This window comes from Gossypium hirsutum, chromosome D11 (assembly GCF_007990345.1).
Source record: "Gossypium hirsutum isolate 1008001.06 chromosome D11, Gossypium_hirsutum_v2.1, whole genome shotgun sequence".
NCBI lineage: Eukaryota > Viridiplantae > Streptophyta > Magnoliopsida > Malvales > Malvaceae > Gossypium > Gossypium hirsutum.
Genome location: NC_053447.1, coordinates 57395835 through 57421095, shown reverse-complemented (window position 1 = coordinate 57421095; position 25261 = coordinate 57395835). Strand labels below are relative to the sequence as shown.

The 25261-nt window shown below is 30.9% G+C and overlaps 1 protein-coding gene and 1 long non-coding RNA gene across 3 annotated transcripts; one reads left to right on the top strand and one right to left on the bottom strand.

Moving 5' to 3' along the window:
- Positions 1–500: 500 nt before the first annotated feature.
- LOC107926763 (uncharacterized) lies at positions 501–3672 on the top strand. Of its 2 annotated transcripts, XR_005920655.1 has the most exons (6): positions 501–762; positions 867–953; positions 1044–1115; positions 1567–1672; positions 2632–2885; positions 3424–3672. It is a non-coding gene; the product is annotated as an uncharacterized lncRNA (long non-coding RNA). The 2 variants fall into 2 exon arrangements; XR_001692264.2 differs by lacking the exon at positions 1567–1672 and having other exon boundaries at positions 504–762.
- A 19617-nt stretch (positions 3673–23289) lies between these two features.
- Positions 23290–24969, bottom strand: LOC107926832 (phosphoenolpyruvate carboxylase kinase 1). The gene is made up of 2 exons (XM_016857766.2): positions 23958–24969; positions 23290–23835 (listed from the first exon to the last, which is right to left on the bottom strand). The coding sequence occupies exons 1-2, from the start codon at positions 24736–24738 to the stop codon at positions 23789–23791; spliced, it is 828 nt and encodes a 275-aa protein (XP_016713255.2). The 5' UTR covers positions 24739–24969; the 3' UTR covers positions 23290–23788.
- Between the last annotated feature and the right edge of the window lie 292 nt (positions 24970–25261).

Genomic DNA, 25261 nt, shown 5'->3' with positions numbered 1-25261 from the left:
TTATAAAAATGCCGCAAAAAATAAATCAATTTATAAAAAATAAAATAAAAAATTTTTAGAATAGCAAAACGGCGTCCTTTTGTTCAAAATGAAATAGCGGCGTTTTTTTATAAAAACGTCGCAAAAAATAAATCAATTTATAAAAAAAAATAAAAACTTTTTAGAATAGCAAAACGGCGTCGTTTTGTTCAAAATAAAAATATATATATATATAGCGGCGTTTAAAAAACGCTGCAAAAAATAAATTAATTTATAAAAAAACAAAATAAAAACTTTTTAGAATAGCAAAACTTTTGTTCAAAATTAAATTATGGCGTTTTTTATAAAAGCGCCACTAAAGATAAGTAATAGCGGCATTTTTTTAAAAACACCGTAAAAAATAAATCAATTTATAAAACATAAAATAAAAACTTTTTAAAATAACAAAACCACGTCGTTTTGTTCAAAATGAAAAAAAATAAGCAATAGCATAAAAACGCGGCAAAAAAATTTTTCAATTTATAAAAATAGCTGTAAAACTCCCCCCCCCTCTGAAATCCCCAACTTTCCCCCCTAAAATCCCTAATTTCCCACATCCAAGAAAAAAAACGATGACAAGAGGAATGCTAATTTTATGGATGAAGCTTTTTCTTTTCTCCAGCTTGGTTGGCTCAATGCAATTAGAGAATGGCAAGAGGAGTTGGTTGGCAACATGAGCTCTAGAGAATTTGTACCAGAGATCTCTTACGCAGTCGTATCTTCGTCTTTACCCCAAGGGGAGAGGTATGATAATTCGTAAACCATAATTTGGGCTTTTATTTCTGCTAAAATATTACCATAATTTTGCGGGAACTACTGCTCTGATAAATATTTCTTGCGATGGGAAGATTAAAAATTTGCCTAGAGGGGCTACTGTTATTGATTATGCCTACATGATACACACCGACATTGGAAACAAAATGGTGGCGGCGAAGGTACTTTTGTATTGCATGTTGCTAATTTCCAATTCTAGTGTCAGCCTACAACAAATGCCACCAATTTAATGCTTGACTTTCTCATTGCAGGTCAATGGTAATCTTGTTTCTCCCACGCATGTGCTTGCCAATGCAGAAGTTGTGGAGATTATTACCTATAACGTTAGTATATATTGACCGTGGTTCAATGTCCATTTTACTGAGCTTATAGTAGAACATGCTTCTATGATAATATTTAAATTGTGGGACAACTCGTATTTCATATGCTCGATGATAAATAGATAAATATATGTGTATCTATATTTGTGTTTCTTTTCTTTCAAAAATTCGAAACTAGCAGTTAGAACACCGAATTCAGAGTAGCGTTATAGGTCATTAGACCTAATATTGAAGAGATATTTACTATTTTGTCAGCTATGACAGAGGAGAAGACTTGTGTTACTGATTGAACTACTTACAAAACTATAGTCATTGCTGTCAAATATTCTTATCTGCCTTCTCGGTTGCCCGCTATTCTAAATTGACCATGTTACAGTATTGACATTATAGTTCATTTGTGCACAAGCAATAGCCCTGGTTCCTTTGTAATGTACATCTTTGCCTCTTGTTCCAGGCACTCTCAAGCAAATCAGCTTTTTAAAGGCATAAACAGTGGTTGCAACTTGCTAAAACAAGTAGTGCCAGGCGCAAAATCATTAACATGGGTTGAATTACATGGAGTATGAAACTGTGAATTATATACATATATATATTATTCTTTAATCATTGAGTCTCTGACTGTCTAAATTACTAATAATTAGTTCTTGAGGGAGCAATGGGGGGAATGTTGTAGAAAAAGAAAAACAAAACAAAAGGCCTTAGATCTCAAAGGGATTTTGTTCCTTCCTTTTTACTCTTGGTTTTTTATTCTCCGAGTCTACTCTTTTTTTTTTTTTTCACTTTCTGCCTGTCAATCAGTGGGAAACAACCTGAGAACATTAAAAATAAATTAAAATTTCGATGTCATTGGTATATATATGAAATTGCAGGTTTTCTCCAGTTTATTTTGCTGACACTATGCGTAGACAATGTAGAATCTGGTTCTATTAGCATAGAAACTATGTTTTTCAGGTTTATCCACTTGAGAGTGTAGGGTTTAAAACTAGTAATACCCTTGAAAGAATGTTGTGCCGACCATAGTTTATTTCCCACTTGAGGACTTGAAAATTTTGTATGCTCAGCCACAAATAAATTAGCTTGTTTAAATTTCAACAGTCAGAAAGACTAGGCCCCATCTTTTGGCAGAATGATAAAAAACAAAAAACAAAAAGGAGAGACAAAAGAGAAGAAGGGATTTTTGGAGAAAATCAAGGAGAAAATTCCTGGTTACCTCTCCAAAACAGAGGACGAGAAGGAAAAAGAGACCACTGCTCCCCATTAATGAATCAATATAATGCATTTCAAGTAAAAGATGTCTATGAGATTGTGTGGTTTATTAATTTGTTGGAACTGTTTGTTCTCTGTTTTTCTTTTTGGGGTTGCATACATCATATAAATTTCTGCGTCTGTTTACCTGATTGTAAGTAAAAAATAGAAGGGTATGTATATTTAATGTTTTAATGTTATTATAGTAATTAGCTTGTTTAAATCTATGATGTTAGGGCCTTCACTAATTTTCTATTTGCCTATTAATGTGCAGGAGCTGCAACAATATATTTTTTGATGCATTTAGTTGGTTTGCAGTTTATGGTTAAATAGTAGAAGAGATAAGCATAGAGAAATGGTCGATCACCCACACTAATTTCCTATCCTGGACAGTCTTCTTCATCTGTTAGTAGCCATTGTTTTGACAATCATGGTATAAGAGGATCACCCACATCAACAGTCATTGGACCTTCCAAGCATCGGCATTCAACTCTTGGGGATCCCAATTTTGTGGAGAATTACTTCAAGGTATTGAATAGATTAAAGATTTCCTTTTCTCACATTGTTGTGCGATATTTGATTAGTTCTTTATAATCCTTTGCGATATTTGCTTCAAGCCAATTGTTCTGCCCCCCTCAATTACTAGGAATGTTAAACCTTTATGTGGCTAATTGTTTGAGTATGCCTTATTGAGTTAAATACCTTTATGTGGTGATAGTGGGTATGTTTTATTTTATTTTATTTTTGCAGTCTTGATTTGTTTGTAATTGTCGTATCCTTAATTCCTTTTGATATTTTTCTTGAATTTCAGAGTGGGAAAGACATCTTTGATGAATCAGTATCCTTTATTTTGAGATACATGCTTTGTTTTAGCACATTATATTTGATTGTTAGTTGCATTGAAAGACACACAATGACAATTACTAATTTGTTAAGAAAGATGTGATTACTTTGCAAAATTCAATCGTTTAAATTATTTTCATAGCCTCTTTGATTGCTGTTATTTGTGGGAAAATTAGTCTACATTCTTTAAGCTGATCTTAAACTGCTTCCTACATTGTTTCAGCCTTGGGAAGAAAGTTTGCGGGATGCACACGAGTTTGGAAAACTTGGGAAGAAAGTTTGGAATGCCTTCAATGAAACTTGCAGAGCAAAGATGGTGCAGCAGGCTGCATTGTATTTTTTATTACCTGGCAATGTGTATGGTCATAGGCAGGTTTAACTAGTCAGTCAGTTTCTCATATGTATTATTTATTTTAGTTTTGATTCTAAATTTTTATTTTTACTTTAATATTTACGACAACTTGAGTTCTAACTTTTGGATTTTAATTGTGTTATTAATTTATTATTTTAAATTCTAAAACTAAATTCATTAATTTTTATATTTAGTTTTAAAGTTAAAATTTTCTAGAAAATTTAATTTAAATAATTTTTTTATTTATCTTTCAAAGTATATTTAAAGTTCAAATTTAAAAAATAAAATAAAATAAAATATTTATCATAAAAATAAATATTATTTGATTAAAATAATATTTTAAAATGTTATGTTTTTAGTGGCGTTTTTGCAAGAAGCGTCACTAAAGGTTTGTTCTAAAGTGGCGTTTTGATAAAAGCGCCACTAAAGGTCTTGATCTACAGTCGCGCTTAAGGAAAAATGTCGCCAAAGAACATGGTCTTTAGCGGCGTTTTTGTTTGTAAACGCTGCAAACGTTTGTGACGTTTTCGTTAGCGGCCTTTTTTGCGGCGCTTGTGGAAGCGCCGCAAATACCTTTAGTGGCGTTAAAAAGCGCCACTAAAGGCCTAAAAAACGTCGCTAAAGACCTGTTTTGGTGTAGTGATAATAAGTTTAGGATAGTTAATAACATCGGTTTTGTTGTGGTTTAAAACTTACTTAACACTAAGATAGGTGCAACTTAACAAGCAAATACCTCTAAAACAATAACAAAATTAACAAATGTCTTTAAAATAATAACAAAATTAACAATAAAATAAGTTTTATACAATATCTAAACAATAACAACAAAATAGTAGCAACATAATAGTACAATGGTAGCAAAATAGGGAGAAAACAATAAGAAAATAATAATAAAAATAAAAAATAGGTTTTTTTTGTCCTTTAGTGAATTTGGGCCGGGCCCGGGCCAAAAATGTCTTATTCGAGGCCCAGATTGGTTTTTAAACGGGCCTTATTTTTTTTGTCCAAGCCCATTTTTTGGGTCTAGGCTGGCCTTCGGGCCAGGCCAGGTGGCCCGACCCATGAACAGGTCTAGCCGTGTCCCAACCCGTGTGTCCCCCCGTGTAAGTATTCTAAATAGGGTCACACAACCATGTCACAGGCCGTGTAACTCTCCAAGACCGTGTCAACCAACCTTTACCTAAAATTAAAAAGAACACACGGTCGTGTGACAGATCGTGTCCTAGGTCGTTTGCTACCAAAATGACCCCTAATGCAAGCCATCTCACATTCCATTTCTTAGGCGCTAATGTAATAACTCAGTTTAGACCCTAGTCAGACAGTGGTTTCGGGACCACAAATTCGAGTCAAAAAAATATTTTAATATTATTTTTCATGCTTATAGTATGTGAATTGACATGTGTGAAATTTTCGTGATTTAATTTATCCGTTTGTGTGCTTAATTTGCGGAAAAGGCTAAATCGCATAAAAAGTAAAAGTGGCATTCTTATTGTTAATATGTGAATTTGTTATGATTTGGTTTATAGGAAGTCCTTAAAAGGTTATTATGTCATTATAAGGCTAGTGGACATTTATGTCCATGATTCAATTGTTTTATATTATTATTTCATTAAGGTTAATTTGGTAAATGAATATTAAATGATAATAAAATAAATAAAACATAAAAAAATTTGCAAGTTCATCTTTCCCATTGCCGAATCTACAAAATAAAAATAAATAAAAAAATAGCAGGCTAGGTTCGACACTCATTTTGCTTGATTGAGGTATGTAATTTGTTCGGTTTTTGATAATTTTTACGTTTTTGAGGTCGTTGCTTTGTGTTTTATCAAGCCCATACTTAAATTTCATAATTTAATGATGAATTTGAGTTATGTCATTGTTGATTTTGTAAGTTTTGTGATGTTAAATGATAAAGAATGAAAGCTTGATGATAGATAAATATATTTTGTATTGTGATTTTTGATGAATTTGCTTAGTATGGACTAATTTGTGAAAATGAGAAATTGAAGGGTTAAAATGTGAAATAAATGAAATATATGGACTTATATGAACTATATGAATATTCGGCCAAGCATGGGAAATATGAAATTTTGTGTATTTTGTGATTTTATGAAATAGGGACTAAAATATCAAAAATGTGAATTTTAAGGGCTAAAGTGCAAAATGCCCTAATTATGTGTTCATGGTTTGAATTGAATGAAATGTGTTATTAAATAGCCAAATTTGAATTTATATAGATCAATAACAAAAGAAAACGGAATTAGATCGGGGGAAGTCGAAAGTGGTCGAGTAGTCGATTCCATCCGTTCATCTCCGTCCGAGGTAAGTTCGTAAGTGAATAAATGATGTTAAATTGTATGAATTTATTTTGTACATAACCGAATTGAATTTTATGTATGTATAACTACATTGCCGAATTGGATTTAGCATGGAATGATTTGTTACGAGTATGAATCGGTTGAATTACGACGTCCAAATGCCCCGTACGAACCCTAAGATTCCAGTATGTGATTTCGTGTAAGACCACGTCTGGGACGTTGGCATCGATTTGAGATTTTCATGTAAGACCACGTCTGGGACGTTGGCATCGACTTGAGATTTATGTGTAAGACCATGTCTAGGACATTGGCATCATATATGACTTCGTGTAAGACCCTGTCTGGGACAGTGGCATGATATTTGATTATATGTAAGACCACGTCTGGGATGGTGGCATTGTATGAACTGTGGAGCTATCCAAATATTCTTAATAATTTTGAATGGTTCAATGGGCAATGTCGAGTTAAGATTGAATGTGAAATCGAGCTAAATGGTTCAGGTACATGAGAAGTTAAATGTTCATGAAAATAAGGTAAGTATAGTACTTGAGATGATGATATAAATATGCATGTTAAAAGAGTGATTTATGTGTACATGAGATGGTTTATATTCGGCCAAGTTGAAATTATAATGCTAATGTTCATTTGATGATTTATTTCCTTATGACTTACTAAGCTATCCAAGCTTACTGTGTTTGTGTTCGATTGATTTTTTATAGATTTTGGAAGCAAGTTACGAGCTCGGGGATCGCCAAGGATCATCATCACACTATCGACTATCATTCGGTACTTTTGAAGTTTTAAACTTTGAACATATGGCATGTATAGGCTAGATTAAATATGTTTGGTTATGAATTTGAATACATATATATAGCCATGCGAAAATGGCTTGATTATAATATTATGGCTTATGTGTATGTGGTATGACTTATACTTATTTTGGAAGTATGATATGTGGTTATTTTGTGTGTTATATGATGACATGATTCGGCATGAATAAATAGGTAAGAAGACAGAAAGATGAGTATATCATTGATGGTGTAATGGTTATTTGGGTATAATTTGAAATGGTAATTAACTACATGTTCTAAAATAGTTTGGTTTTATCATTTGAGGCTAAATTTAATGACCGAATATAGGGATAACTGATTTGTTGTGTTTATATGTTGGGGCATGACAATTAGCATGCGAATTGGTGTATTTAAAATTGTTGCTTATGTTAAAAAAATTGTTTAACGTGGCTATGGTGTAATGCACATAGGTTGGTAATGTTTACAAATGTATTTGGTTGTATAATGAAGCTTGCTTATTTTTTTTTATTTGTATGCCTAATAAGGTGTGTGAAAAGCTTAACCTAAGTAAATGTGCGCATATGCATAACATACAAATTGCTATTTGTATAAATTAGTTAATGAATTGGGTTAGCCATGATTTGGTATTTGAATTTAGAAATGGCTTTGTTTTAGAGTGCTATGCGTATGTATATATATATCTTATAAAATGATATGTTTGATAATTAGTTAAAGATGTGGATTGTTATGACTTATTATGCATATGTGCATAGTTTATAAAATAGCATGGCTAGAAGTTGCTAATGAAATAAATATATGCAATGGATGATTTGACATAAGCTTAGTAAATATGATGTAATGATAGAAGCTTGAATATATTATAAATATTTAAATGGTATGAATATGATAGTAAATAGGTTCGAATAATGGGTTTATAAAGCATGCAATATTTTATTGATGTATGATAGCTTGGTACAAATTTTAAAAAGGTTAAGAGTATTGATTGATTGAATTTCAGAGTGCCATGATCTTTGGTCATAAGGTTCGGCTATTAGAGTTATATAATATATGTATTATGATATGATGTATATTAATTGGGTCGAATAGGTAATTAAATAAATAATATTGATATGTTTAAATTTTAAAGCATAAATTGCTTATGTATTGAAAGTAGTAAAGCATGATTAGTTTTTAGTTGGTTAAGTGATCTATATGAGCGAAAGTGAATTATACGATTTAGCTGCTACTTATTATTCGAGTTTAAAAATTTTCGGATTGAGTTGATATAATTTGTGCATAATTTAAAATGAAAGACTGTTTTGAGTTGTGTTTTGGTCAGTAATACCTCGTGACCCTAATCCGGCGACGGATACAAATAGTCATTTATACACCAAACCAATTTAAACACAATGCTACAAATTCACACCTTGTACATGTAACAAAGATATCAAATAGTCATTTCATTCTCACACTATTCCACCATAACCATCCTACTTTCAAAAAGCATAACCATAGTGTTCATATAACACATAACTTAGCCATTTACAAGCCAAACCAAAACTACATATACAAGTAGGCAATAAGTATGTTCAAACCACACCATATTGGCAAAATAACTTAAAACACCTATTACATGCCATTTATAACCATCAACATAATAACCAAAATCTACTAAAATGAGAGACCGGTAGTGTGAATATGCTCCGACAAGATTCCAACCGGTCGAGCTTTCCGATGATCTACAGAAAAGAGAAAGAAACAACTATCATAAGCAATTAGCTTAGTAAGCTCGTATAATGAAAACTTAAACTTACCAAACATATTATGTTTAAACCATTCAAGCATAATTTTATTAGATCATGAGCATACTTTTCTTTCCTATACACACTACTTCATAAGATTAATAGGTGTATCAAAGAACATATAAATCCAACCAAAACATGAGACATCTCATAATAAGCATTTCAAATACATACTTCATCCATATATACTCAATAAACACTCTTTTAACTTTAAGAAATCATATCAACATTTTCCATTTCATCTTTCAAGATTATAGATCATTTCATATACATATGTATTTATTTTATGCTTTAGTCATCCGTTGAACCAAATGAAATAAGATTAAATACTCGGGAAATGCTCACACAAGCTGTAAATGTAACATGTAACTGTAAATACTCACACGAGCTGTGAAAAGGGCTTACTCACACGAGCTGTGGGTCGGGATGTTAAGGTACATGATGCTGCTCACATGAGCTATGGGGAGTCTGCAACAAATGCAGGATCTCAGCCATTAGTAGGACATCCAAGACTAGCACCCGAAACTGTAAATAACCCCTAATGACATGTCATTTGTATCCTAAGTATTCACGAGGTTCAAACAGGACCATTGTACATATCCAAATCCTTTAATTGCATTCCATTATACCATTTCAAACATACTTCCATGAAATGCACATTTTTCAAAGATAATGTTCAATTTGATTAACATCATAATTTGATCCATAATACCAAAAAATCATACAACTATCAATATATGTTATACATAGCATAATATTTAGCATTTCATGCAAAACATCAAGTAATAAATTTAATCATTATACGAACTTACCTCAACTAAAACGGTTGTAAAAAACAAAGTCGGCGACTAGTCCGAAACTTTAGCTTTTCCTCGATTTCAATCTGATTGATCGTTTCTTGATCTTGATAATAAATTCATTCAATTAAACCATTCAAATAGATTAAAATAATTAACTCACACCTATAACCCTTATCAATGTGAATTTACCAATTACCTCTAATATTTTAACCTTTATGTAATTTAGTCCCTAAACCCGAAACTTGCAAATTTACTATTTTTAGCTACCAACCATGATAGCTGAATTTCTTAAACCTTCTAATCATCCCATATTTTTCATCATTACACAATATTTATATGAAATTTTACTATTTTCACAAATGGGTCCTTAAACATCAAATTATCAAAAATCACTTAACAAAATACTTATATTTAACTACCAACCTTATTAATCTATCAAATAATTTCACAAACATACCCAATTTATTCATGGTAAATCCCTAAAATTTTAACAAGTTTACAAATTGACCCCCCGGGTTAGCTAGGTTAAGCTAATATGAACTCAAAAACATAAAAATCACTAAAAACGGGCTTAGTTATACTTACATACAATTGATTGAATGGTAAGGTTGCTTCAAGCTTTTCCTTTTCTTTTTAATGGTGGTTTTTCAGTGGGTTAAAGAACAATGAAAGAGATGATGCTTATTTTGTTTATTTTATTATAACTTAATTTGTCTTTTATTCTAATTAACTAATAAAACATGTATATTAACATAATAAAACAACATCAACTATACCTACCTTCTAATTATGGTATATTTTCCTAATAAACCCTTGTACTTTATTAACTAAACTTATTAACCAATAAAAATTCATACTGATGGACTTTTATGGCTTTTATAATTTAGTCCTTTATACTTAATTAACTAGTTAAACGTTAAAATTTCTTAACCAAATTTTAATATGACTTTAACAAATACTTGTAAACATTAAATAAATAATAAAACATCGACTCACTTGTCGAAATCATGGTCCCGAATCCACTGTTTTACACCACTGAAAATGAGCAGTTACAATAATTATGGGCTCAGTGTTAAAATTTGATTAGGTGATATAATTTAATATTATTTTAATAATATTTTATTAAGATATCTTATTCATTTTTAGTTAATAAAAAAGAAAGGAAAAATGAAAAAAGTTCTTCATTTCTCTATGACTTCAATATGAGTGGGAAAAGATAAAGGAGATAAAATTTGCTTTCTTTACAAATTAGTCCTTTTCCATCAATTTCACCATTTTTACCCAAAATTTAGGAGAAATTTCATAGACACTGATCTGGCGTAATTTGATATGGAAAAATAGGGTTTCTTGATATACTTGAGGAGCTTATTCTCAAGAAAAGTAATGTCTTTTTCATAATTTTTCATAATTTTTAGATATTAAGTTAATAAATGTAAATGTCTCATTTTTACTCATTTTGTGACCCAATTTGGCCAAAATTTCCATTGGGGGCCTAACGTGTGAATGAGTGGTGTAGGGACATGTTCAAGGTTGAAAACGAGTGAAAACGACACCAAACGAAAGGTGTAACAGCCCGTTTTTAGTGAAATCAAAACAGTGGTTTCAGGACCACAAATTCGACGAGTAAATTTTTATTTTATTATTATTTTAATGTTTTTGGTAGTATATTAAGGTCGTTTTAACATTTTGTTAAGAAATTTTTATGTTTGCATGATTAATTAAGTGAAAAGGACTTAATCGTAAAAAGTGTAAAAATAGAACTCCATTAGTTAAAATGGTCATATGGCTATGAAACTTTAAAGTGTGAGGACTTAGATGGTAATTAGACCACTTGAATAGTTAGCGGATATTCATGGAAAGTTTTATTGAAATTTTGAATGTTTTTAAAGGACAAAATGGTAATTAAGTAAATAAAGTTAAAACAAAAGAAAAGAAATGGTATCATCTTTTATTTTTCTTCTTTCCTAACCGAAAGTAAGAGAAATAAAAAACCATTGATGAACACAAGATTCGGCTAAGCTTGCTTCTCTTGCATGGTATGTAGTTTTGTCTTATTTTTAATAATTTTTATGTTTTCGGAATCGTTTTAACTTAATCTAGCTAGTCCGGGGTCAATTTGTAAAACTGTTAAAGGTTGAGGGTTATGTTATGAAAATTTTTGTATGATTCTTGATATTAAATGGTAGATTATGGAACCCTGTTAATAAATAAACAAGTTTTGTAAAGTGATTTTTTATGAAATTTGCATTTAGGGATTTGTTTGTAAAAATAGTAAAAGTTGATGTCAAATTTATGAAATGATGGTTTATATGGGTTAATAACATACATACTCGTATAACAATAATAGAACCTGGTATATAACAGATCATACATGTTAGATGTTATTTACATCATGTATCACACTATCAAACTATCAGATTTCATTCTTAATAGCTTATTTAAACACATACTGACCCCACACGAAAGGCCCAATGTCGATTAGGACAACATGTACGACTTTAGGGAAAACTTTTAAAATTTCAGCCCAAACGCCCGTATGACCCACACACTTAAAATGGCCTAACCGGCGTGGCCTAAAGGGCCCACACACGCCCATCTGTGGCCCACACGACTCAAAATGGCCTAGCCCGCGTGTCACACAAGGCCTATCACATGGCTGTGTGGCGTCGATAGACCCTAATTTCAGCTTTCACCAATCGTCATTTATCGAGTTTCTCGTTACACACCTTACTCGATTTTGATGCGAACATTCCCACAAGATAACCAGAACTTAAAAATTGACAATAGAACACCCAAAATCAATCTTAATTCCTCAATTCATATCGAATAACCACTCGACTACAACGCAACCATAAAAAAATTCACTTAAAAGTTTGCACTCATAACTGTTTCAAATACTTACCCTTGCGCGCAGACAGCACCCACACGAATCTTAATTCACCGATGAATTCTTCTCTTCGCGAACTTGACCTAAAACCAATCAATTGTTTATCATCGATACAAAACCCACCATAGCTCAACACAATTGAAAACAAAAGAAGCAAAATTCCAACACAAGAGAATGAGACGAAACTTACACAATCAAACACTATTATCGCGTTGAATAGCAACAACCAAAGTAAGGAACTAAAGACCAAAAATCCAAAAGAACAATTTTGCTACCCAGCTCACGTGAAAAAGAAGAAACAATATTATGGGAAAAAGAAAAATAACGTGGGGAAAAACAAAAATGAACGTGTAAAAGGGGAGGGATTTTGATATTTTTCCTCTCTCTTTTTTTTTCAAACAAAAGAAATAATAAAATAACAAAAAAGATAAAAATAAAATAATAAAAACAAATCCTAACCAACTAACTCTCATCTTTGTCCCATTACTTATTAGAGTTTAAAACAAACCCAACTTCCACAACAGGACAGTCTAACAAAACTATTAATGAAATAAAATAATCCACCGAGACTCGAACTCAAGACCTCAAGCTCACACCCAAATCACTTAACCATTGAAGCACATACTTATTTATGAATAAAATTAACGAATCAAGACTTAAGACTTTTGGGATGTTATATGTTCAGATATGGCAGCAATAAGGTTTGACATTGAGAAGTTCGATGGTGTCACAAATTTCAATCTGTGACAAGTTCAGATGATGGCAATTCTAGTTTAGACCGACTTAAAAAAGGTCATTACCATTAAAAAAACCTAGGAATCTAGATCAAACAATAGGAAAAGCTTGATGAAAAGGCCCTGTCTGCAATCCAGTTGTGCGTCGCAAATAAGGTATTGATGGATAAAACCTCATCCGACTTGTGGAAAAGGTTAGAAACTCTTTATGCAACTAAGTCACTGGCTAACTGTTTAATGTTGAAAAAATGTCTATTTACATTTCACATGAACGAAGGTAAACTTCTTAGAGATCGCATTAGTCAATTTATTACTCTTTTGAATAATTTAAAAATTATTGAGGTTAAGATTGACGATGAAGATCAGGCAATGCTATTATTGTGCTATTTACCCTCTTTATACAAGTATTTCAAAGAGACCTTGATTTATGGTAGACAAACTCTCATTTGATGATGTGAAAGGTCATTTGTTGAGTAAAGACAAACTCGACAATGAGTTTGGTTTAGATAACAAGGTAGATAGGCAAACTTCCATTTTGGTAGCATCAAAGAAGCGAGACAAAAGGTGTCGATACTGTAAGAAGTTAGGTCACATCAAAGCAGATTGTTATAAACTGTAAAATAAAAGGGTTGCTGAAAGTAACAAGGAAGATGTAGCTGTGTTAATTTGTCCGACGAAAGCGGTGATGATTTCTTGTTAGTGTCAACGAGTGATAGCTCTGAGCTTACGTTCGAGTGGATCCTAGATTCGAGATATTCTTTCCACATGTGTCCCAACAGAGAATGGTTCTCCACATACAGTTCGGTTGAATGTGGAGTTGTGCGCATAGGAAATAATTTATATGAAATGTTACCATTAAATCTTATGTTATGTTATGATTTATATGAAAATCTGTAAGTATGCATGCTATATGATTTATGATATATGATTATGATTTTTGTGTGTTTCGGGATGGGATATGATATGATGGAGGAACTGCTATATTGCAATTTATACTGCAATTATGGCGGCTAGACTGCAAATTTATTTACGGTAGCTCAACTGCATTTATACGAGTGGCACACCGCCACCTATTGGTGTGATTGGATGGATGAACTCTAGTAGTCTTATATGGTGTGATTGGCTGGACAGAGATGGTGTGAAGCGGATAGGGGTAAGACATGATATGATATCATATGATATGTTACACTATGTTATGAAATGATATGATTTGTTACAATATAATATGTTATGATAAGATATATTTTGATATGAAATCTGATACGCTATGAAACAAATTGATGATTATGATTTCTTGTATTGAAGTTTTGGGTCAAATCACACACTGAGCTCAGAGCTCACGATTTATATGCTTTGCTTCAGGTAATCCTTCGACTTAGGAATGGACGGCGACTTGGAAGCTCGAGTTTCATAAATTTAAATTAAGCACTACAGACTTTTTCATTTGTTTTATTATGGACATTTTGAACTGTTTAGGGGTTTTTATTTTGATTGGACATTCTAATTTCTATCTAGTTCATTAGGATTATTTTTTATATTCATTACACGAAGGCTTTTATCATTTAGGAATGCTTAACCTAAGATAATTAAAATGAACCGTAGTTTTATATACAAAAAGCTAAAAGGTTTTCTGCTACAAGGTTAATTGAAATTCTCTCAAAATGCTTTAACACGCAAATTTTTCCAAATACATTGGTTTTGGTTTTTAATTACAAAATTAAAACGGTGATATCAGAAAGTCGCTGTGATTTTCAAAAGCATAATCTAATTGAATTTTCCTTTGGATGAAATTGGTTTCCATCAAGTCAAACATTCATCTCTTTTTGCATAAACTAACCTCCATAATCCGACCATAATGTCTAGGCCGAGTGTGGGGTGTTACAATTTTAGACTCGAAAGGTTGTAGAATCAACATCGAGTAGAGCAGGGGATCTCGTTTGGAAAGTCTAACCGGTGAAATCAGACGTCCTTCGTCCGTTATAGGGTTGAAGTGAACTCGTTTGGAGCGGATGCAACTTGGTCATAGGAGGGAAAAAGGGATGACCATTTCGTTTAAGAGATGTTCTCTTTTGGATGCAAGTTTTGAAAAGTTAGGGCGTTGTGTTCGTGAAAATCATACTCGGGTTAGTTTTGATTTGGCAGTGCACAGTCGAAGGCTAGAAGTTTTCCAGCTTCTAAGCCCAGATTCGACTCAGTTAATTCCCTACATAGTTCAAGATAGGCCCGTGGCGGGCTTTGGCAAAGATGGCGTTGTGGAAATATAAGTCAAGGTGGAGATTTGTTGAGTATGCATCATATTTCAGTCAAATTTGAGAGATAATCTCCCAATTAAACTATGTTTATTTGTTTTCTTTGAACTCTAATTAATCTAGATTATGTTGTTATTATTTGACTTACAAATTTAGCCTATAAATAGGCTCTTTTACAACCTTAGAAAATACACCCATTAAAATATTAGAACTCATAATACTTTTGGAGAATTTTGTGTTTACGTTTTGAGGGTTCTTTGATTTTTGGGTTTCGGGGTTTAGTTTTTATCTCCATCTTTTGTACTATTTGTTCTTTTGTCATTATAGTAAAATTATATTTGCCTATGGCTTTTTATCCTCTTTTGAGGGATTTTTCCACGTTAAATTTGTGTGTTCAATTTCTCAATTTCTTCTGCTATTTTTTACTTGTTCGTTGCTTAATCGGGTTGATCCCTAACAAAACTATTATTGGAAGGCATTGTCATGATAAAGCATAGTGGTGTATTGATAAAAGTGAAATCCGAGAGGAGTAGGATAGTCCATCTGAGATTTGGTCTTTTGTGCATCATTAATGCAAAGGTTTTCTTGGAGCTCTTGGTAGTAGTTTCTTGGTTGACCAAAGTTCATCGTTAGATTGGTGTGATGATAGCGAGGCTAGAATTCAATTTTTAGCGATTTGATCAACATAATGCATCTCTAATTTGTGTCTAAATTCTTCCTATATTGTGGTTATGGGTAGTTTTTCTTTCACCTCTTTGCAAATTATTCTACATGCTATTTGTGCATCAATTTAAAATGTCATATTTATCTTTTGTACTATATATTATGTCCTTATATTTTTATTATTTATGGCTCCTATTAATCAAAGTATTTTCTTAAATTTTTAAAAAAAGAAACGTTCATTTGTTTATATATATAAGAGGGAAAAGTCCAAAAACAAAGAGCGAAAGGGAAAGAGAAAGCAAGTGAAACCCAAAGGGTTTTGGGCATCATCAGTGAGATAAGCAGGTTGACAAATAAAAATACATTGATTTCAGATGATGTTTTAGTTGTTTTTTATGGCTGGCTGCTTGTATTTAGCGCTTCAAATTCAAATTCAATTCTTCCTCTCAGAATTCGGTCCAAAATGGAACACAAGATAAAACCAAATAACGAGCTTGTATTTATTACCTCTCATTAAAATTAATGATTTACTAAACTGCTATCTTGTTTCGAGGTCTAAAGACATAATAGAAAAGAAGATAATTGTTGTATATTTTCAATTTCATCTTCTTAGAGTCTTGTTAAACTGTGAGATAATTCTCAATTAATCCCCAAGATGATATAGTAATTTATTGTTAAATCAGATTAAGACATTAATGTGAATTTTTTTAAGAAAATTATTCTAACAGAAAATTTCTCAAATTTAAAATTTATGAAATAAAAATATAAAAATTAAATCTCAAATTTAAATATAATAAAATAATCAAGATCATAATTTGGCTGAAGACAATCTTTAATATATATATATATATATGGGGTATAATGAAAAAAATTAAATATTCAATCTATTTATGTTGCATATAAATATGTGGTGATTGGTAAAGTTAAACTTTGAATTTTATTTCTTAAAACGTAATGAACTCTATCTTATATATTTTTTGGTTATTAGCATTTCTTCTTTTTCAAGTAAAAAGATACTAGTAAACTTATTGATAAAAAAAAATGAAGATAAATTTTAATTTTATGGATTTATCACTTGATTTAAATTTTTGATGATTTTCTAAAACCTATTTTTAATAACCTTTGATTAGTAAATAAATACTTCCAACCATTTAATCTTTATATTAAAGGTATAGATTTTACATCAATATATATATACATATATATTAACAAATATTTAAATACATGATTCTCAAACCCTTGGTCATGGGCAAAACATTCTAGTTTCCAATAATTTGCAATTTGCAATTTGCAATAGTTATTATTAATCTTATTGCATGTAAGAGACAATAATAGAAGATGAATATTAGATCTTCTTCAAACACTATTGTATTTAAGAAAATAAATATTGGAAATAATAATGATAGATAAAGAGGAATTTTAAGAAGATATGAATATGAAATATTTGGGTACACATTTGACACAATTCTCTTAACTTGAATGCAAATCAATAACGTTAACATATATTAACTTTTTTCATATATTTTGGGGTGATTTGATAAATAATACAAGTTTAAGGTCTAAAAGAGGTGAAAATTTAAATGACTGCAAAGTTAGAGGGCTAAACAAACCATTATACCTTTTATATATTTAATTAAAAAATTAAGAGTATAAAATTTGATATATTAAATATAAATAATTCACATTATACAATTTCGATAACTTGCGTAAAAAAACATCATTATACAATTATTTAAGGCCAAATTGGAATAGAGTTAACATTTATTATTTAAAAAAATATCATTTATTATTTAACGTACTTAATATATTTAAAATCTTGATCATTCTGTAAATAAAATATTTTGTTTGGAACTAAATTGCACTTGAAAAGAATAACTTTCAAGGTATTTTTTATACACTATTATATTTTAAACTGGTTTGATTATTTTAATAATATAAAAATAATTATTAACCATCCTTGAATTATGGTAGACATTTATCATAGAAAATTGTTGGTATGGTAGAATTTGAGACCTAAAACAAAATATTTAGAAGTCAAATAAGTGATATTGAAATTAAAATTCATGGATCATATATTCCCTTAATATATGTCATCTAGGACTTCTTCTTCTTCTTTTTTTGTTTCATATATGTGAGTAAGAGAAAAAAGTTTAGTGGACAGTCCTCTGAGTTGAAGTGACAACCCAAAATGTATGGGCCTTGATTTTAGTAAAAATATATCCAAAATTGAAATTCTCAACTTGGAAACAGTCCAAGTTCTGTGTAATGTTTGAACACATTTACACACAACTGTTTTGACTAGAATTCTTGTTCCTTAAGTGACTGAGATTTGACTATAAATCCATAAAGAAATATTTCTACCCTTTATCAAAATAACTTTTTTTTTAATTTGATTTAATTTTTGTAAGAAATATTTCAAAAATAAATTTTAAAATTTATCAAATTAATAGAAAGAATTACTTAACAAATTTTGGCTTAATGATAAGAAGTATACTTGTTATTAATGAAATCAACAAATACTTTTTTTTTTCTATTTGATTTGATGTTGAGTGAAAAATATTTTTTTTTAAAATAAATCCCTCAAATTGATAGAAAAAAGGACTTTAAGATTATTCAATAAAAAGCTTAAAATTATAATTATAAACCATATATACTTGAATTAGAATTAAGCGTACTATCAGATTAATAATTAAAATATATTTAAGTTTAAATTAAAATAATTCTAGAGAATATCCACATGGTAAAAAGTTTAAAAATAATACACATAATTGAAGTTGGGATGTCTCAAGTTAGTATGCCATTATGTATTTTAGAAGGAAAGTAATATTTTTTTAATTAATTAACTCGTATAAGTGTGATTTAATAAAATAATAATGAAAGTTGACACAATAGTTTAATAATAAAACAACGGAAGTTAGATGAGATAATAAAGATCTCTTTTACCTTAACTAGTGGTTCAATGTTTAATTTTCGTTTTGCATATAAAATAACTTTACTGAACGCAGAGAGTTAACCATTGAGCTTATTCCGGTGAATACCTCGGGCAACAAAAAAAAAGAAACAGTTAGAGATGAAGCAGAAATTGTGGGATTTTCTTAGGAAGGCGGGCATTTTGAAGCAGTGTAATTGAACACAAGTCAAAAGATGGTTACCATATGGAATGGGTGGGGACAAATTTAGTAGAAATTTTATACGACTTATGCAAGTTATTAAATATAAGCACATGCACTTTTCTAGTTCTCTGGAGAATTTTTCCAAGAAACTGTCACCTTATTTATTCACAAAAGAAAAATCTAGAACCCATTGAAATTTTAATTTATTTTGCGGCCCAAAAAATCCTTAATTAAGTTCCCTCATTTTACTTTAATACTTGAATTTTAATTTTATTCCCATCATAGTTCACATTTAATAATTTCTTTGTATGTCTTTTTTAGGTTTTATTTAATAATTTATCTCCTAACACCACTTGTTATACTCAATCCAATTATGTTATTTTAAAATCTACTTATTTCAACTATTTAATCTTATTTTAATAGTTTTGGATAAAAATTTTAGACATCTTCTTATTTTCAACCGAAGGTAATGTTTTGTATTTTAAATCAATTTCAAACTTATTTTGGACAACATAATTATCTATTTGGCCCTTCAACTTTACAAAATTATCGTTTAATTTTTCATCTTTTTTAACCCTTAAACTTGCATTATTTGTCACATTACCCCAAAATTGATAGAAAATTCAATGGCGGTTAAATTTGTTAACATGACATACACGTGGATGCTATGTCAACAATTAATTAATTTTAAAAATTCAAAAAAATAATTGTAAAAATTAAAAGGTATAAAATTATAAAAAAATATTTTAATAATTTTAATTTTTTTTAATTGCTAATGTGGTATACATGTGGATGCCATATCAATAAAGTTAATATATGTTAACTTTTCTATCTATTTTGAGATGATTTGATAAAAAAATACAAACTTAATAGTTAAAAAAGGACAAAAAGAAATTAAATAAAAGACTAAAACTAACTATTTTATAAAACTTAAGAACCAAATAAATAAATATGTGTTTTTCAATACCAATCCAATCCTGGAGTGAAGTAATATTGATTACACGTTAAAAGGTTTTGTTTTCAATTTTTAAAAGATTTGTAATTGAAAAAGAAGGGTGATGGTCACCAAAACTCTGATTATCTGACCAAACCGCAATAACCCCAAAACATGTGAGCTTTGCTGGATTTGTTTTGTCCCAATTTTAAAAATATAAAATACAAATAATTGAGATATTTGCACAATAAATATGGGGTTAGGTCCCCTGTCATGTCCAAACCCTAATCCTAACACTTTGTTTAATCACACTACCAAATTTAATATTTAATGGATGTTCCACCCAACTGAATTTCTATAATTTTTTAAAAAATTTATTGTGGTATTGAAAGCAGACATTTTCTTTTCTACATAAAACAACCAATCAAAAAATAAAATAAAAAGACCGTCCAATATTTGGGTGTAGATCCAATTTCCACCTGATTTTGGAATTCTAGAAATTAATATTTTAGCAAAAATATCCAACAAAGAGGGCATTTTTCAAAACAAATGTCCCTTCTCAAACTTTATTCTCCATCTTTTTCTGTGGGTGGAAAACACCAGATTTTTCCTTTCCTTGTTGCTTTACACCGAAGTTGATGAGTGTCACATCCTCCGTAACCTAAATCGTACAAACATTTATATTCCCATACTCTTATCAAACATTTATAAGCCATAAAAATTATTATATTAACATTTTATTTGTATTTTATTCCTTATTTTAATAATAAGTACCAAACAACAAATAATATGAAGTATAAATAGAGCTCATTTGACATATTTGAATTGACCCGATTCATAAAATTCATGGAGAAACCTATTTACTTAAAACCTTAGTAATCCAATGAAACACCCCTTTAAAATTAGAGTTAGCAAGATAATTAATGTAAATCTTAATATTGTAAATAGACATTAATCTCAATCGTTGATGTAGTTCAATCTGTACCATTAGATTTGGGGTGCTTAATTATAAATAAATATCTTCCCCATCATTTGTTATCACTTCATCCCATCATATTTTATTCTTGAGTTAAAAAATATATTTGAGAGCATTTACTCAAACACTTGGTGTATATTGTTTTCTTGTATTTTTTTTGTTCAATTCAAATGCCTTTATCTTTTCGAGCTTACTTTTACTATTTTACGATGCTTTAAAAAAAATTCATTGTAAATTCTCATTTTCGAATTTTTAAAATTATAAATAGATTTGAAGTGAAAGAGTCATCTAAAACCGTGTAATTTAATTATAGAAAAAAACTTAGTTAATAAGTGACCAGGGATAACTTATCAATGGTCAAAGAAAATGGCTTTTCTTTTTCTATTTAAAATGTTGTTTTATTAGGAGTTCTAGAAAGAAGGGGAAATTCAAATTAAATATAAGAAATTGTGATTAGCAAACACAATGAAATGTCGACATCTTGAACCAAATTTGAGGCACGTAAGCTCCTCGAAAACACCATTGCTTTTCACAATTTCTTACATATAACTTCACAACTTTAATGTACTATGTTTCCTACTAAGTCCAAACCTAACCCATCCTACGGCTGTTCCTGTCTGCTCTTTTATTCACTGTTTTTATCCTGTTATGGTTTTTAGAATCTTTTCTATTCATGGTTTTTTCACAAATATTATTGATTTTAATTTCAGTGTATTTTTATTGTATACATTCTACTATTCTAGATGAGTCCTTTGATTCCAGATTTCTAAACACGTCATAATAAAGATTAAATAAGTGAAATTTGAATAAGAAAAAACAATTATGAAGACAACAGAAGTCATCAATATTGACAAAGACCAATATGAACCCTTTCAACCACAAATAATTTAGCATTAAATTATCCATAAAATTTAAGAAAATATTTGGAAATAAAAAAAAAACTATAGTAGTCACATGGTGGGACCTAAATTTTGCAGGTGGCACATGGAGTGGGTCTAATTCTTTGTTTGGTTGCCAAGAAAATTTTTCCCTAAAGTCATTACAATGTCTCTTTGCTCATCTTCTTCTTGTGTTTTGGTCCCATAAAACAGATTAAATCTTTAGTATTACAAGAAATGTAATTTGGCCCCTTATAATTTTATTCCTGCAAAAGTTACACTTTATTATGAAATAATTTAAATTGTCTCTTAAGAATATTGATTAGGTTTTTATCCATAAATTTTGTGGTGTAATTAAGAAGTGTGATAACTTATCAAAGATGTTGCCATATGGTATGCATGTGAGCCTTAAAAAATTATATTTTTATTATTATATTCTACCAACTACCATTATTTTTCTTCTCTTCATTATCAACTACCATATGATATGTTACTTCACTGATCTACCAATACATTTCTTTATACTTGCATGGTTTTTTTTTTTAACCAAACTTTAAAAATGAAGCCGTGTGAGGACCCATGAACAGAAAATTGAAGGAGAATATTGTCCTCTAGGAAAAAAATTTCTTTTTCTTTTTATTTATTAATTAAAAAACTTGTAGTGGATACTGCAAACTGGTATCAGATCTAAGTAGGATTGCATGTTTTTTCCCCCACTTGCACATGCCAGGTGTTAAAGATTCCAGGATTCATGTTCAAAATAGATTGGTTCTAAAAGCATATATTCAAAGTTTTGATAATAGGGCTTGAGTTATTATTATTATTTAAAAAAGGTATCATAAAAGCCTTGATAAGTGCCATTCTTTTTCATTCATTAATTTCATCCACCTGCCATCTTAAATGTTCTGGATTTCAATAACTCCTCTCTTCTTCACCTTGTACAACCAGTCTACATCAATGGACACCATTTTTAGTAGTTAAAATCAAAGAAATTCTAAAACTCACTCAAATCTCGTATGTTTGTAATTCTATAGATAGAAAACATAATATTAAAGGAGTTTTGCTTCCCATTGAGATTTTAAGAGTATGAAAGTGAAATCACTAGTGTGTTTCCCATTCTACAAGCTATAAAATGCTATACAAATCCATGTGTAAGTTATGACCCTTTCTTAACAAAAAAAAAAATTCAACTAAGAATTATCTTCTACAAGTTTTTCTTAGGGAAAGGGAATAAACCAAAGCATATGCCAACATGCAAAGCTTGTTCCCCAATATTTTGATTCTTTAGTGTCAAGCTTCTACCTATGACTTTCACAAAAGTTATGGAATTTAAAAATTTCATTTCATATATACTTTTGTCAAATGTCAATGTGGAAAGAATAGTCATATCATATGCCACTTCACAATCACATTGCCTTTGCAACAATTCTGCAGATTCCTTGAAACCCAGTTTTGTTCTTCAGTATATGCTCAAGTACATGCTATTAGTACACATGCACCATCAACATTTGGATTCCCAGAGATGGAGATTCCAAAAATGAAAGATAAATGAAAAAGTTAAAGAGATACCCTTATTTTTATGTATATTAATATATGAAAAGAAGAGGCTTTTCTCACTTCCTTCGTACTTTCATTAATAAAAAAACACAAGTACAGGAGGTCGAGTCTCAACTTACTGTTTTTATCTATGTACACTCTATATGCTTAGTTCTTAAAAACATTAACCAAAAACAAAAACAAAAAACCAAAAAAGATATTAATAAAGACTGGTAGGTTGATTATGGTGGTTGGTTTGGACCCCCCCATGTGATGAAACTCTGCTCTCTTGTGTATAACTTCCATGGCCTTGCAAAACGGGAAGCTTTGCTTGATTTTGACTTTTGCTTTGTAGAGATGATTACTTGGGGGACCCTTCTTATGGGGATTCTTGATATGCAGACAGTGCCTAATATTTACATTGATAAGCTCTCTTCTTTTTCTTTTTCTTTTTTTTTTTGGGGGGGGGAGGGGGAGGGGAAGGGGAAGGAGGCGAGGGGGAGGGGGTGTTCCTAATAAGCTCTTATTTATGCTCTTTCCAATGCTTTGATTAAATCAGTCCATTGAAATTGTTTCCCCTCCATTCAAGATCCATGGGTGCCCTGCATTTCATAACAAGCAAATTTCAATAAACCAAGATCAACCCAAATTGCCAATTGATTTCAATATGTAAAAAGCCCCAAACAAAGAGATTAAAATGAAGAGAGAAAATAAAAGAACTTACTCAGGACTTGTTCAGCAGACCATCTCCTGGAAACATCTCTGCAAATCATCTTCCTCAACAAGTCCTTAACCTCAGCAGAGACTGACCTGAAAATCCTAGATGGAAACCTTAAATTCCCTCTCAGAACAGCCTCGAAAATCTCCTCCGCCGTTTCACCGTAAAACGGTGGAACACCGGCTAACATAACGTACAAAACCACACCCGCACTCCACACATCAGCCTTCTCATTGTAAGCCCTACCCATCACAACTTCCGGCGCTACATAATAAGGCGTACCCACCAACCCATCGGCGGTCCCAACTTCCCCTAACCATGTGGAAGACCCGAAATCCCCAATCTTCAAATTACCTCTGAAGTCGAAAAAAATGTTATCAGGTTTAATATCTCTATGAACGATCCCAAACCTGTGACAATGAGCCAAACCCAACATAAGCTGTTGCATGTAAGCCGCGGCTTTAGGTTCAGACATATCGGGTTCCAGAATCTTGTCGTAGAGGGTAAAAGGCTGGCAGAGATCGATGATGAGTTGAAGGGTATCATCGGATTCAAACATGTCGTAGATTTGAACGATGTTGGAGTGAGGAGACAAAAGGGTCATGATTTTGGGTTCGTTCTCCAGACATTCTCGATCGGTGGGGTCGGAAAGGAGGCGTTTGTCGATGGATTTACAGGCGAAGGAGGATTGGGTTGAAGGGCAAAACACTCGAGAGATAACCCCAAACCGCCCTCTTCCGATCTCTTCACATAATTGGTACTTGTTCTTCAATGTTTCACTCAACATTTTAGGGAGCTTTTTATGATCTGGGTTTTCTGTTTTGGTCGATTTTTAAGGGGGGACTTTTCTTTTCTTTTCTTTTTCTTGATTTGGTTTAGGGAGTTAAGAAGGGGGACGGGGGGATTTATAGAGAGAAAGGAACGGAATAGAAGAGAGGAATATTCGGTGGGTTAGGAGGAAAAGCAGTTAAGACACAACACGTTTGTTTAAGGACTGAATAGCAATTCCCCTAAAAATATTGTATTTTATAACATATAATTCTAAAATTTTATACTTGAACCCCAAAAAATAAGCTATAAAAAGGGGGGAAATACAACTTGACTTTGTGAAGAGAAAGACCAAATATTTGGTTTTTAACAGGCATATGTTTGAATTTTGTTTAAATATTCTATAAGACAACTATTTTATTGGTAGAAGGGGGAGTGAAGCAAAAACTATTTTAACAGAATCTAGAAACAATTATTTATTTTAAGAATTTCTTATTTTTAATATTTTGGTTTTTTTTTATCGATTGAGTTTTAACTCGATT

What these genes read in the sequence shown, in the direction of transcription:
- LOC107926832 (XM_016857766.2), bottom strand. Translation starts at nt 24,738, where the DNA reads ATGTTGAGTGAAACATTGAAGAACAAGTACCAATTATGTGAAGAGATC. An exon ending in GTCTGCTGAACAAGTCCTGA is followed by an intron (nt 23,836 to 23,957) that starts GTAAGTTCTTTT and finishes TATGAAATGCAG; the next exon opens with GGCACCCATGGATCTTGAAT.